We start from the raw sequence: 13,976 nt of genomic DNA, 5'->3' as shown, positions 1-13,976 counted from the left end.
CCCTGCTGCACTTTGACAGCTAATGGAATGCAGCTGGCAGGCATTTTGTCATCTTTTGTGTTGTGTGAACACACTTCACTCAACCTGGAAGTGCCTCGTAGTGGTAGATAATTCCTGAGTAGTTACTATAAAATATTCTGCTGCTTTGTGGGGCTGTGCAGCAATTCAGTCCCAAGCTGAAGAGTCTCCAATTCAGTTCTCCTGCAACCCAATGCTGGCAGCTTCACAGGGCTGTTAAGGCCCAAATCCAATCTCGAGTCAGGTCAGTTAGTCCTTCTGTTCACTTTTGCAGCCAGCTTTTGTTATAATCTCCAGCTTTTGTTCTTTTTCTGCCACCAGTATTTTGGTGGAAAGATGAAGATGCGTAGCAACGGGGCTTTGTTTGACTTATCCCATGCATCTAAGTTTTTCTAAGCACTGTTATGAATCAGGATGTCTTTAGAGTTGAGCCCTTGGCAAAGAACAAGAGATATTTGAGTTTGTTTTGTTTCGTTTTGTTTTTTGAGATTGTGATATTATTTAGATTTATTTTATTTTGTTTCTGGGAGTATGCTGAAGTGGTGAAAGGTGGCAACTTAATTCTCGTTGGGAAGCAAACTGTGTATCGCCAGGCCTTCATCTGGGAAACAGTAAGTTTTTCCTGTTTGACTGAATAACTTGAGAATTATCCTTCAGAATTCCATTAAGAGTAATGGTGGCATGCTTTGGGTGATGGGGAAGAGCACTTGAAGTTTCACTGCTAATTCACTGTGTGTTGAGTGATTGTCTCCTGGACATGGGGGAGCTTTTGCCCAAGGTTTGGGGGCTACACATCTGCCCCCTCCTACCCCCCCCCCCCAGCTCCCAGGTCCATCTTTCTGCACCATTTGTTCTTTCTGGATGCATCGCAGGAGAGTCCGTGAGATTTCTTGCATGCAAATAGCAGGTAATTTACAGTGCAGATGAGTGTGATTGTTGCAAAGGTGTAGGGCTGTTATGCATCTAAGTAGTATTTTTTATGCTCTTTTTTGATCTCTAGCCAGAGAAACGGCAGTTCTCTTTGACTTCTATGCAAGCTTGATGAGGGATGCTCCGCTTTCTCATCATTTCATCTGTTGCTTTCAGTGTAAGGCCTTACCCTTTGCCTTGGGCTCAGTGTCTGTGGGCTGTAACAGGAACAGATTGGCCAATGTGAACATCTGGACAGGACTGCCTTCCCGTTTACAAAATGCACTAATGTGAGCTTCTGTTAGGGTTTTTCTTCTCTTCTGGCTGCTTGGATGAAGTTTGAGATTGATGACTTTGGTCATTAATGGTGGTTCAATGACTGACAAATGCCATATTCTTCCCAGAATATGTAACAAATTAAATTAGGTATTTACAGCAGTGCATCTGTGAAGGCAACTGCTAGAAAATAAATACAAGTTCACGCTACCATTCTCCTTGAAGCTGTTGTTTGTCTTATTTGTTGGATATGCAATCGATCATCAAGGCATAAATATTTAATTATAATTGAATATGCCTTAGTCTAGCTTTGGACCACCTTATCCATATCCACCTACCTGTTACCCAGTGTGCAGGTTGAATAACGTAACCCGTGGCTTGTAACCCATGAATTTTTCTGTATTGCAACTTTAAGACAGAAAATAGGTGGATGTAGATTGAGAAGGAGTAAAGGAAGCAGAGGAACAATACTGTGTCCTGAACTATGGATGCAGCAAGTAGGCAGTGGCATCGGATGATTCTAAAACATGCATCTCTTGCAAGACATTCTCAAAGCAGAAAGCCTCTGTACAGGACAGCAGCAGTTATCTTTGCAGAATGACAGTAGCTGTTGGTCAGAAGTCTGATAACAACCACATTTATGCCAATGTATTGACATATTTAGAGTTCTCCCTTTTGAATGATGCTCTTTGCTTCATCTGCCGTTTAGGGCAGCAGTTAAGCCTTGTTTCATTCTAACTGGTCTGAAGTCATGCAGAATTAGCAGTGCGATAGTTCAGATGTTTGGCCTAAACTTTTTGCAGCTCTTCTGTTGGTTCCTTCTTTCTGTATTCAGCACAGAGCCCAGACTGTCCCATCTTTCCAGCAAGAAGGGCTGCCAGGTCAGTCACCTGCCTTTGGTGAGCCAGAGGCCTGCTGAGTGTTATAATCAAGTGGATCAAAAGTGGCTGGTGGGACAGGAGCAGGGAAGAGAGTGGAGAGAGAATTAGGTCTTCTTGGGCAATTTACTGCCAGCCTGTGACAGCACAAGAAAAAGCTGTATGGTTACTGGAGTGTGACATCTTCATTGAAAACCACTTAATGGAAGCGGGACCAGTAATGGGAAGATTTATGTAGCAGCTGTTTGCTTGGAAACCAGATGCCTTCTGCATAAAGGGCTGAACTTGAGAGCAAAGTTCTGAAAAGAGCTTGTTAATGAAAGCAAGAGCTGCTGAATGCTTTTCTCACCCCCTGGCTTCTTCTGACAGCTGCAGCAGTGGAAAACACCATTGGTGTAAAGGAGCAGACTGCTTTGTGCTTTTCACCAGCATCAGTGGCTTTGCAGGTGAACCACAGAATTGGACCAGATCCTTCAGGTTGACTTACAGGGTTGAATCAACCAGACTAGACTAATTTTATATTATGGAGAGTGCAGAATTGCTAAATACTGTCTCCAAGAGTCCTACTTATAGGATTGTTCTCTCTTCTTCACCACACTGTAAAACTGCCTGAAAATTCTGCCTGACCCCTTTGGAACAAGAGGTAGGGGAAACTGCTTCCTATGCTGATAGTCCATATGAGACCCCAAATTTGCTGACCCTGGCAACACTGAGCAGAACTGAAGAAACCCAGCTTGATCATTCCCACATCTCCATAAGTATTTAACCTTAAATCAAGTGTCCAGCTGACGTCTGTGTCCTGTTTGGTTGCCTTAAGATTGCTAATAAGATCAGTCGTTGCTCACAGAGTGATATATTCATCGTGGATTAGCTATCCTACATATCTCTTGTTGTTGTATCATGTGCTACAAGTGCAAAACCCACTCAGTTTCAGGCAGTTAGGACTCCTCTAACACTAGCTAGAACAGCTTGGTAGCCAGGCAGGACAGTGGGCAAGAAAAGTCATTTTTTCCTGTAAGGAGGGGCAGGTCCTTTGCATGAAGCCTGCAGCCCAGATTGCTGTCAGGGCACTTCTTGTAATCCGTCCCTGCCTGCGCTAGGTGAGATTACATCTCCCTCCCTCCCAGCCCCATTCCTAGCTTTGCACGATGCTGCTGCAAACAAGTGAGTTAGGGTTCATCTTGGATGTCCCAGCTGCTAGTATTGTTTAGCTGGTGACAATTCCCTGCTGCAACATTTGACAAATAGGTCACAGTAGCTGATAAATGGGAAATGTTTTGACCTTTTCACACTTTGTACCAAACTTTTAGCACTGCACTTTTAGCACTTGATTTAGACTAGGCAGTCACTTAAAGCTTAATACAGAAATTGGTGTTTTTTTAAAATCTCATATGAGGTCCAAAAATCCATCTCCAGATGTAGGGACAGAATGTGACAACAGAGGGATGAAAGAGGCCAGGAGGGATAGTGTAGGGAAATGATGCCAGCTGGAAGTGGGCTCTCTCCAGGGCAGGGGAGAAATCATTTCACCTGACTCCAGTTGGTGTTTATAGTACTGCATTATAAACCAGTGCTGTTCATGGAGAGAAGTAAGTGCTTTTTGGTACAGTTCATCCTATTTTATAGTCTAGATGTTTAAAACAGGTCTGATTAAAATCAGGATGTAGAATTTATTTTTTTTTCTTAGATTAACAATCAAAATGTGGTTGGCAAGCTCTGAGATCAAACTGAAGTCAGAAGAGATGTATTTCATCCAGCATTGGGCTTTTTAGTAATTGTCATTGGGAATGGCAGTAAATGAGAATTACAAGAAGACACATGAGAGTGGTGAGGTGGTTTAGCAGATGCTCCTCCAACACATGAAGATAAATTCACAAAAATCTGTAACTGGGCTGCTTGGGTAGTTTGAGAGGTTTATAAAGGATTTTGACATGGGAATATTTTGTAAAGGCTGTAAAACATTTGTCTGTGCTTTGAGAGCTGTGCTATAAACAGCTGTAAGAAAACTAGATGTTATATTCAGTTTATTTGCTTGTGTGGTGTATGACTCTCCAGCTGTTGGATATTTCCCTTTTTCAGTGTTCATTGTTTTGGTTTTTTTTTCATTTTCACCCACTAGGAGAGTCTGGCATCTCTCCACACATTTCAGTTTGTTGCTTAGAAGAACTTTCACCATAGCACTGTGAGGTCTGAAGCTGTTATAGCTCAGGCCTTCTCCTCTACTGTCAGCATTCGTTTACCCAGAATGTTGGACATTTGGTGTGGGCGCAATTCTGTTTCCACTGGCAGAGCAATATCTTGCTGGCAGTCCTGCTGCTTAGGATAGGCCTGGTGTTTTATGAAGAAAACCTTGAACATCATTCACAGCAGGTATATCGGGGCATAGATACCCATTTCAGTTTAACTGAGGCGTGTTACAGTACAAGCACCCACTTAGACAAATGCCCAAGAATGAACTGAAGACCTGAGCAACAGATGAATGAGGCTACAAAAATTGACTCTGCTCATTTAGCCTCAGTAAGTAATTCATACAAGACCTTCCTGCATTTGTAGAGCAGAGGCTTGCTGAGCCAAGTTAGGTGGCTTTTAACTAAAATATGGCTCTGGTTTACAGACAACAGGTTGGTGTGATAGTACATCCTTCTGAAAGCCATGCCTGTTGTCACCTTCTGCTAACATAATTTCCACTGATTACAGATCTTTGTAACAAAATGTTCTTCCTGGTTTGCTTAGGGTGAAGAAACTGAAGGAAACATTTGCTTTTATACAACTTTTGGACAAAAACATGAGTAACCTTCGCACCTGGTTGGCCCGGATTGAGTCAGAACTTTCTAAGCCTGTTGTTTATGACATCTGTGATGACCAAGAAATCCAGAAGAGACTGGCGGAACAGCAGGTGGGAAATAGGAGCAGCCAAAGCGAATGAGCTAAAAATTTGCTGACAATTGGTCCTAGTTTAAAATCACCTTTCTCTTTTCTTTAGCCAGGCCTTCTAACTTTCACTGCATGTTCCTGCCAAGATGCATTACGTGGAAAATTTTTATTTGCTTGTTGCTATTTCAGTATTGTGTTGGTCTGCTCCCTCTTCTCCCCTCCACTGAAAAATACCCACAAAGTACAAGGAACAGCTTTTTCACATCAGAGTTTTTGCCCAGTTAAGTTCAACCTTCTAAGGGCTAGACAAGGCACTTTTTGTTTAAACACGTTCCCCCTTGTCCAGTTGCTATCACACCATGTAAAAAGTTGTTCTCTCTCCTGATAATAAGCTCCTTTTAAGTAGTGAAAGGGCACAGTGAGATCTTCCCACAGCCTTCTCTTCACTGGGCTGAACAAGCCCAGCTCCCTCAGCCAGGAAGATAGATGACCATGGCTCAGCATTGCAAAGCCTGACACATGGAAGCAAGCTGGCTGTGACAGATGTAAGTGCTATGATATGAGGTATTGCACCCTGTAGCTCTCTCCCCTTCCTTCTCTACTTGCAGACTGTATTCCCACAGGATATTGTGGGATGGTGCATGAATCCTGCTGAGGCATAAGTATGAACCAGCCCAGCAGTACTGGCCATTGGTGGAGTGCATGTAGGCTTTTCTCCAAGACAGTGGCTTATCAAGGAGCTCTTAAAGATCTATGCTAGTTTTTAAGTGCTGAAGATGGCAAGGACTGGTTACAACTGAATGTGCAAGCTTTTCCAGCCAAAAGGAAGTACAGTTGAGATGTCCTGTAGTAAAACTTCTTTCTTTAGCAGCTGGGAAAGGAAAAGGAGCTTCTCCAAAGCACAGACTTGCTGGTAGAACAGCATAAACTGTGTCAACCTTTCCTGTGTGCTATAAGTCTGCCCAGGTTCTCAGTGCTTTCCTAGGAAGGCTGAGAATCACCATGGCTGTCTTCTGACTCTAACAGGAGTATTAGCCCTAAAACTGAAGATCAAGAATAAAGCTGTGAAGTGTGGAACTTTATGGCATCTGCCTTTTAAGAGTGTTCTTCCTATCCTTTCCATCTTCTATCTCTCTGGCTGCTGCTTACTTTTCTAATAAAAGATTCCTTACTGACCCAGACCTGAAAGCTGTGTGCTCTGATGGCTGCTATGGCTCTCAGTTGCCTCATGTCCCAGAGATCATGGGAAGAGCCTGTGCCTCTGTGACAGGAGTGGGGATGGCTCCCACCAACGCCGGCAGCTGGTCAAACACCAGAACCTTTGGTCCTGTGGTCTCATGGCTCCATCTGCACTGTGAATAGTCATGTAAACAACATGAAAGTATTTTCTCCCCATCCAAACCTTTTGCATTTCTCAAAGGCTGTGATAAATTGCCGTGTAGAGGAGAAAGATGGATGCATAGGAATTCTTTTCCAAACTAAAGCCATTGCTGCAAGAGCCGTCATTTGCTGCTCAGAGCTATCTACTGCCTTATTGTTTGGTTTCTGTCAGTGCAGACCTGTGGGCACCTCCAGACTGCTCCTACTGTAAACTTCTAGCAGGTTGAGCATGAGAAGCTTGTGCTGACTAAAAAGACTGTAGAAAAAACATACTAGCAAAACCTTTATCTAAATGCAACAACTAAAGAGATCCCTCCTGGTTTTATCTGAACGAATATTTCAGCAAGTGCAAAGTGTTGGTGAGAAATATGCCCTGCAGACTTTGTTTGTTTGACGTCCTCAGCTGGAAGAGCTTTACTTGTTCAGTCTTGACTAAATGACATTTAAAAGCATTGTGCATCCAGAGAGATGTTTTAGGGCATGTTTGTTCAGCTGAAAGATGAAGATTGAAACATGAATAATACTCCTTTTTAGATTTCAAGTTGATTTCACCAGTGCAGAAGTCTAGCAGGATATAGACTGCTTAAGCAGATGGAAAAGTACCTTTTTGGGCTCAAGATATGTTCTTGGCCCCGTGGTTTGGTTGTGTTTGTCTCACCATAATGCAGTCAGGTCATTTGGAATAACAGCTGTGAAAACAGCAAGGATTCTGCCTGGGGTTATTGCATATGAAGCCAGGCATGAGCAAAAGTAATGAAACTGTCTCAGCACTGTGTCGTAATGTAAGTAAGGTGGATTTGTAATCTGTGTTCCAGATTCTCATTTTTATAAATATAGCTGTAAATCCAGAATAGTTTAACAGATTCAGAAGAATCTCTCTTGGTAATTGCAGTGAGGTAGAGCTGCCTTGAGAAGTTGAGACCGTACTACAAGGACACCTCTGCCTTGTGCTCAGAGAACAGCTTTGAATCATTAATAAGTTATCAAAAATGATGCAGGGTTTTCTTCTGGCAGTCTCTTATCTGTTTAAAGATTTTGGTACGTTACCACAAATCCCACAAGCCAGATTAACACCATTTCTGACTGAGCCCTACTTTCAAGTACTCATATAACAGTGAAAGCTTCCACAAGGTGATACTCAGCTCCTTGTTAATTTCTGGGAAGACCTTCCTTCAATTCTTCTTGTATTTCCTACAAGCAACGTCTGGGTGGACTTTTTTGGTGTTGTGTTGGTTTGATTTCAGTCTAGAGCTAAACCAGGTCTGCTTCATCTGTTCTCTGCAATCAACCTTTTATAACAGGAGTTCTTGCTGCTGTCAGAAAAATATTTGTTAGTGTTTGCTGTTGTTTTCTGTTTTATTCTGGTTAGAGGCTCCATACCCTTCTTTAGGGAAGCCAGGAATGGGTTAAAAAATGGAAAGAGAGTGGGCATTGTCACTTCACTAATATTCACAGTTGGTAATGTTGTGCAGAGTTACTTTATCAAGATGAAATACCTTGGTAAGGCTTTATTTTTGTGTTCTTCACTTACTTTGACTTTCAGAATAGTGACATGTACAGAAGGAGCTACCAGAATAGGATGGAGAAGCAAGAAGAAACATGTAGTGTAGATAAGACAAAGGGTCTTTGCCAGACCCTTTTAAATAGTCTGTTGAAACTGGAGCTCTGGAAGGGCAAAAAAATGGAATCATAGAATCTGTGATAATAAGGGCAATAAGAAAAGCAGTGTGACACTGGCTGCTCTTTTGCTGCACTTCTGCAGTTTGTGATATCAGTCTGTGATCATGCAGTTGCTGAAGTACAGGAAGTGTACGGTGTGTTCTCTATCAAGTCTTACATTGTGGTAAGCTGACAGGACATACTGTCATCTGGTAAAGTCAAAGTTAATAAGAATGCATTTACAGTGTGCGTAAGGTTTGGACTTTGAATGCATGTTAAAATTGTCTGTACTGTTTGTGAAAAGATTGTGCATTCACTGAGAAACCCATCTGGAAAATTCCTTTTTTTTCTGTGGTAGTTCTGTCCTGATCTGTCAGTCTGTCTCCTACGCAGCCCATCCTGCAAGCCTTCGTCCTAAAGCCAAGTAACCTTTTACAGACATACAAATTGCTCTTTCCCCATCTTCTGCAGCGTTTTGAAAATGGACGTCTGACGTTTAGCCACATGAGTTGCCTTCTACTAAAACTCTTCTTTTTCAATGCAGGATCTGCAACGAGACATAGAACAGCACACAGCTGGAGTGGAGTCTGTCTTTAATATTTGTGAAGTCCTGCTGCACGATTCAGATGCATGTGCTAATGAGACGGAGTGCGACTCCATCCAGCAGACTAGCAGGAGTTTGGACAGACGGTGGAGAAACATTTGTGCCATGTCGATGGAGAGGCGAATGAAGTAAGTCTGTGCCCAACAGCTCCTAAAGAAGTTTGGGTCAGCATTCTGAAGAAATGCTTTTGCCACAAATTGAATTTTGGAAAGAAATAAAAAATGATAAGCTTGTGATAAAACTCTTCTGTTTTTGCTTCTCCCTGTCAGAATTGAGGAAACCTGGCGCCTATGGCAGAGGTTTTTGGATGATTATTCTCGCTTTGAAGATTGGCTAAAAGCAGCTGAAAGGACAGCAGCTAGCCCCAACTCTTCAGAGGTTTTGTATACACATGCAAAAGAGGAGCTGAAGAAGTTTGAGGTGAATTTTTTAACAACTTCTCTGTATGCTTAGCAGCTGGCTGGGCAGTCAGATGGCTGAATGCTTACTGTCTCTACAAAATGCTCAGATTGCTGAAAAATACATTCTGTAATTTGAAGTTAAGATACAGCAACCATACATAATATAGCAGTATTATGGCTACCAGATATCTGGTTGGTCTGTTTGTCTCCATTTTTTTTTTTATTTATTATGGGGAGAATATAATATTCTGATGCAACACAATCCCCCTTACAAGTTAAAGATTTATTTTTATTTTTTATTGTTGTTTTTTTTTCTTCCTAATGAGCTAAAGCTAAGCAGATGATTTTAAATATGGGTCCTTCTCTGAATTTAATTCTGTAGTTGGAAAGTCCCTTGGTGTTTGTTTTTTTTTAAGGGGAGGAGGCATCTTCATCTCTCTCAATGGATAGTATTATACCAGTTCTTTCTCTTGTCAGCAGGGGGGCTGAGTTTCTTCAATTGCTTTGCAGGCATTCCAACGGCAAATCCATGAGCGGCTCACTCAGTTGGAGCTGATCAATAAGCAGTACAGGCGCCTTGCCCGCGAGAACCGCACTGACTCTGCCAGCAAGCTGAAGCAGATGGTACACGAAGGCAACCAGCGCTGGGACAACCTCCAGAAAAGAGTCGCTGCCATTCTGAGGAGACTCAAGGTAACTGAGTGGTGAGGTGAGGGAGTTAAGGAGCACTTTTGGGTTCCTGTAGGAGATACAGAAGGGTGAAACACGTATTCAAGAGCAACTGTGTTGTGTTGAGTTGTGTCTTGAGTTACCAGTGTGGGAGGGCACCTCTGGAAAGGTCACCAAGTATGTGGTGCAAATATGTCCTTGGCAGATGGGTTCTTGGTAAGTGAAGAAGCATAGGTGAGGAATTGGCCCAAATTTGGGAAAATGTGCTGTGGGCCTTAGCACTCCTGTCATGCACTCCTTTTAGTCATCTCTGTCATGGCTAGATTCATTCATACACTTGCATCTTTCCAAAAATAAAAGGCAGAGAGACAGAAGGCCTCAGTATACAAACATTCTGGAATTCACAATGCAGCTCTGCTTCCCTCCAAGTTATGATTCACCTACTGGGCTTGAAGCATGGAGGTGTGATGGAGGGGTATGTGCTGTCACTGCCTCATGCTATGCTCTCTGCTTAACAGAAGAATGTTGTTGAAGAGTGTGCATGTGATTTTTAGACAACTGTCCTGTAGTTGAGGATGATTTTTCCTAAGTCAAGTTAAAGTGGTTTCTGGGCAGATTTTCCCTGGTGTTCCCTCAGAAATCTTGTCACTGCCTGATTTTTAAATACAGCAATGCTGCAAGCAATTGGCAGGATAACGATTTATTCCCAATGGCCAATGGATGAGGCTGTGAGATATCTGGCAGGATTTGATCGGTGCAGTTGGGAGGTGTCATGTTTGGGAAGTTATATAATTCCCTTTCTGAGAAGAAAATCCACTGAGAACTGGGGCACTGCAAGCTGCAAGGCCATTAGCAGCTTCCGTGGGAGATAGTGGCAGAGGGCTCCTCCTGCCTTCCATGACTAGCGGTGCATCGACTGCATCTGTGTCAACATCCACAATCTTGCCTCTCCACTGTTTTACTGATTTTAATTGCCATAGTTTTAATTACTTGAGTATAATTAGAGATGGGAATGGCTTCCTTTGTCTAATTTTCCTCTAAATTTAGAACAAACGAAATGATCGACCCTTAGTCCAAATGACTTGCACAGTTGTGGGAGAAGGTATTTTTGTTACGCACTGTGGAAGCAAGAATTATTTTTATAAAAGTACCTTGCGCCGCTGAAGTTTTATTCCCTCTCCCATGCAAACAGTGTGATGGCATACAATACTTCATGCCAGCATCACTACGGGAAGGGTAGAGTTTGTATACATGACATACTGTCGTTTGTGTCCTGAAAGCCATTAAGGTGAACAGCAGCTGTGAAAATACTTGTTTTGGGAAGCTCCCGTGATGTTTTTTTTCAGTTAGTAAATTCTTATAACAGTGGCTTCCTTCTTTCTATTCAGCACTTCACCAATCGCAGAGATGAGTTTGAGGCAACGAGGGAAAACATCCTTGTTTGGCTCACAGAAATGGACCTCCAGCTGACAAATGTGGAGCACTTCTCAAAAAGCAACTTTGATGACAAAATGCGCCAGTTAAATGTACGTATCCTTATAAAGCAGCTGTTTAGTAGAACCAAACTAATCTTATCAGGCTGCCCTCTCTTGACAGAATCATCTGTTTTTCTGGAGCTTTACAACAGGCAACAGATCTTTGTAAGGCTGTTTTAGGACACCAGTATTTTATTAAGGTTGCTCTTTGAATCAGTGTTAAACTATAAGCTGCACAGTGTTCTAATTCAGAGTCAGTGTTCAAGCTCAGTTCTATCCTCCCATTTTCTCCAAAAGTTGTACTGTCAGTGACAGTGAAATCTGCCTGGGAGAGAGCACATGTGGGTTAATAGTAAAAACTGCATTCCTAAATTCAGGCACTCTTTCCTAGGGGAAATTGAATCAGTATTAAGGTAAGGTCTTTCCTTTGAATGCATTGCTTGTAACTGGAACATTAAGAGAAAGAAGACAACATGCGTGTGTAGTGATTCTAAATACACGTTGGCTCTTTGCTACCTGCTTATATGCTGTTTTTCCCCTTTTCTCCTACACTATTAATTGCATTGGGATGCAGATTTGCTGTTTGGTAAGCTATAAGCTTAACCAGACAAACTTCTCTACTGCTGAGAAAAAGATCTTGTGTACCCAATGGAAAAATAAACTGATGGTCTGAACTCTCATGTTGCAATCCCCTGCAGGCTCAGGACAGAGCAGTCATACTGAGGTACACATGTGGAAAACAACTCTTCATTTGGAACTATAATCCTGCTAATAAAACAAACCTCTACACCTCTTCAGTTAAAAGATATTTGCCAAATGAAATCAGCCAGCAATGCCAATTGCTGCTTTTCCTTTCGCTGTAGTAAGAAATGGACAAAATTTAGGCTATGAAGGGAAGCTATGAAAGTGGTCTAATTGTTTTGTATGTTTCAAATAGGGTTTTCAGCAGGAAATAACGCTGCACACCAATAAGATTGACCAGCTAATCGTTTTCGGAGAGCAGTTAATTCAGAAGAGTGAGCCTTTGGATGCTATCCTGATTGAAGATGAATTGGAAGAACTTCACAGATACTGCCAGGAGGTGTTTGGGCGAGTTGCCCGCTTCCATCAAAGGCTGACTTCAAGACATCCCGTAAGAAGCAAGAGTTGTTTTGATACTTTGGCAAGATTCTGGTGTTTGAAGGGCAGTGCTTAGTGCTTATCCCCAGCAGCTTGACCAAGCATACTGAGCTCACAGGGGCAGGAAATCCCTCAGCAGCTGTATCAAGTTTGCTAAATTTTTGCCATGTCTCCTTCCTTTTCTCCTGTTGGGTCTCCATATGCACAGTCTGGATGATGGCACGAAAGTAACTCACATAGTTAATATTGACATAGTAATGAACTGAGGGCTTCAAAAGCTTTTCCTTGTTTTTTATATCACTTTGTTTTCTTTAATTCCAATAAGGTTCTTACAATATCTCTTTATGGATTTGTTTGAGAGGTCCATCAGTCCCCTTTCTTATGGCAACTCTGAGCTGGGGGAGCAGCAGGCTCTTTACTTTCTGCTGGGAACGTTTAGTTGACCCCCAGTTTGCTTTGGCTCAAAAAGAAAGAACGTTTATTTGAAAGGCAAGTGGAGTAGGTAACATGAACATCTAAGAGTAGCTTTTCGCTCATACCAGAGCATCACTTCATTGCTGATCCATGCAGTCTGTTTGGAACTGCAGACTCCTCTCTGCGAACTAGAGAGAGGTGCTGTGGTAGTAGTTGAGTGTCTTGGAAGAGAAGTGGTAGTTGCTGGTAGTTTTGGCAAAAGAGGAAGGGTGCAGAAATGATGCTTCTCTTTGGACATGTTACTTGGGTTACTGCAAGTTACCACAAAACTGTCCTTAGTGGTATTGTGTCACCGAGTTAGCAGTGCAGATCTTTGACAATTATTGCTTGTTAATAATAGCTAATATACAACAATATTTTACGTTTTTAGGGATTAGATGATGAAAAAGAGACCTCTGAAAATGAAACGGATCCAGAAGACTCCAGGGAAATCCAGAACGATCCCTGGCATAAGAAGGCCATCAATGAGGGACCCTCTTCCCCACAGTCCCTTTGCCACCTTATGCCACCTACTCAAGGTCATGAAAGATCAGGCTGTGAGACCCCTGTCAGTGTTGACTCCATCCCACTCGAGTGGGATCACACAGGTGATGTGGGGGGCTCTTCGTCTCACGAGGACGAAGAAGAAGCGACATACTACAGTGCTTTGTCAGGTGAGAGCCTGTTGCTGGCTGCTTCTTTGGAGACAGTTGCAGGGTGTCCTTGTGTGTGGGAAGGGAGGGGATCAAGGTCTTGTTTCCACATTGTTGGTTGGTTTTCAGGTAGTGTTAATAGATGTAAGCAGTCTCCTCTCTTAAGTGTTTTCATGGAGGGAATCGTGTTGTCTAGACCTAGTTTATATTGTAAGAAACAAGGTTTTAAGAAGCCTTAGTTTTTAAAAATGTCTGATGGAAATAGTGCCAATAACTTTTTATTTTATTGCCTTTGTTGACCCTTATTGTTTCAGTTGTTTTTAATGGCTGGAAAATACTGCATAGTGAGGAAAATGACATTATTCTTTTTTCAGATGTAGAAATCACTGAAAATCCTGAGGCATATCTTAAAATGACCACAAAAACTTTGAAAGCATCTTCTGGTAGGCACCTGCTAATGCATGTGTCTGAACATGGCGATCTCCCTGTGCTGCACGCTATATTCCTCAACCTCTCTCATACGTAATGTCTGACTTCCTGCCTTGTGTGGACACCATGCCTCATCCTGCCATGGTGTTCTTACGCTGCAGTATTCACATGTACATTAC

At 42.4% G+C, this 13,976-nt stretch overlaps 1 protein-coding gene across 5 annotated transcripts in view; it reads left to right on the top strand.

The window, feature by feature from the left end:
• The window catches only part of SYNE2 (spectrin repeat containing nuclear envelope protein 2), a 172,594-nt gene that overhangs the window by 148,373 nt on the left and 10,245 nt on the right, over positions 1-13,976 (top strand). For 4 of the 5 annotated variants that reach the window (XM_090141784.1, XM_031605585.2, XM_031605583.2 and 1 more), the window contains 8 exons: positions 4,815-4,977; positions 8,539-8,726; positions 8,868-9,018; positions 9,510-9,692; positions 11,057-11,194; positions 12,081-12,275; positions 13,107-13,389; positions 13,743-13,811. In XM_090141784.1, the coding sequence (XP_089997910.1) occupies positions 4,815-4,977; positions 8,539-8,726; positions 8,868-9,018; positions 9,510-9,692; positions 11,057-11,194; positions 12,081-12,275; positions 13,107-13,389; positions 13,743-13,811 (1,370 nt within the window). The remainder of the gene's footprint in view (positions 1-4,814; positions 4,978-8,538; positions 8,727-8,867; positions 9,019-9,509; positions 9,693-11,056; positions 11,195-12,080; positions 12,276-13,106; positions 13,390-13,742; positions 13,812-13,976) is intronic. The other variant, XM_031605584.2, reaches the window with a different exon arrangement.

This window comes from Phasianus colchicus, chromosome 5 (assembly GCF_987193195.1).
Source record: "Phasianus colchicus chromosome 5, bPhaCol1.hap1.1, whole genome shotgun sequence".
Classification (NCBI taxonomy): Eukaryota; Metazoa; Chordata; class Aves; order Galliformes; family Phasianidae; genus Phasianus; species Phasianus colchicus.
The sequence above is the reverse complement of the archived record's forward strand: the minus strand, read 5'-3'. Positions and strand labels throughout refer to the sequence as shown.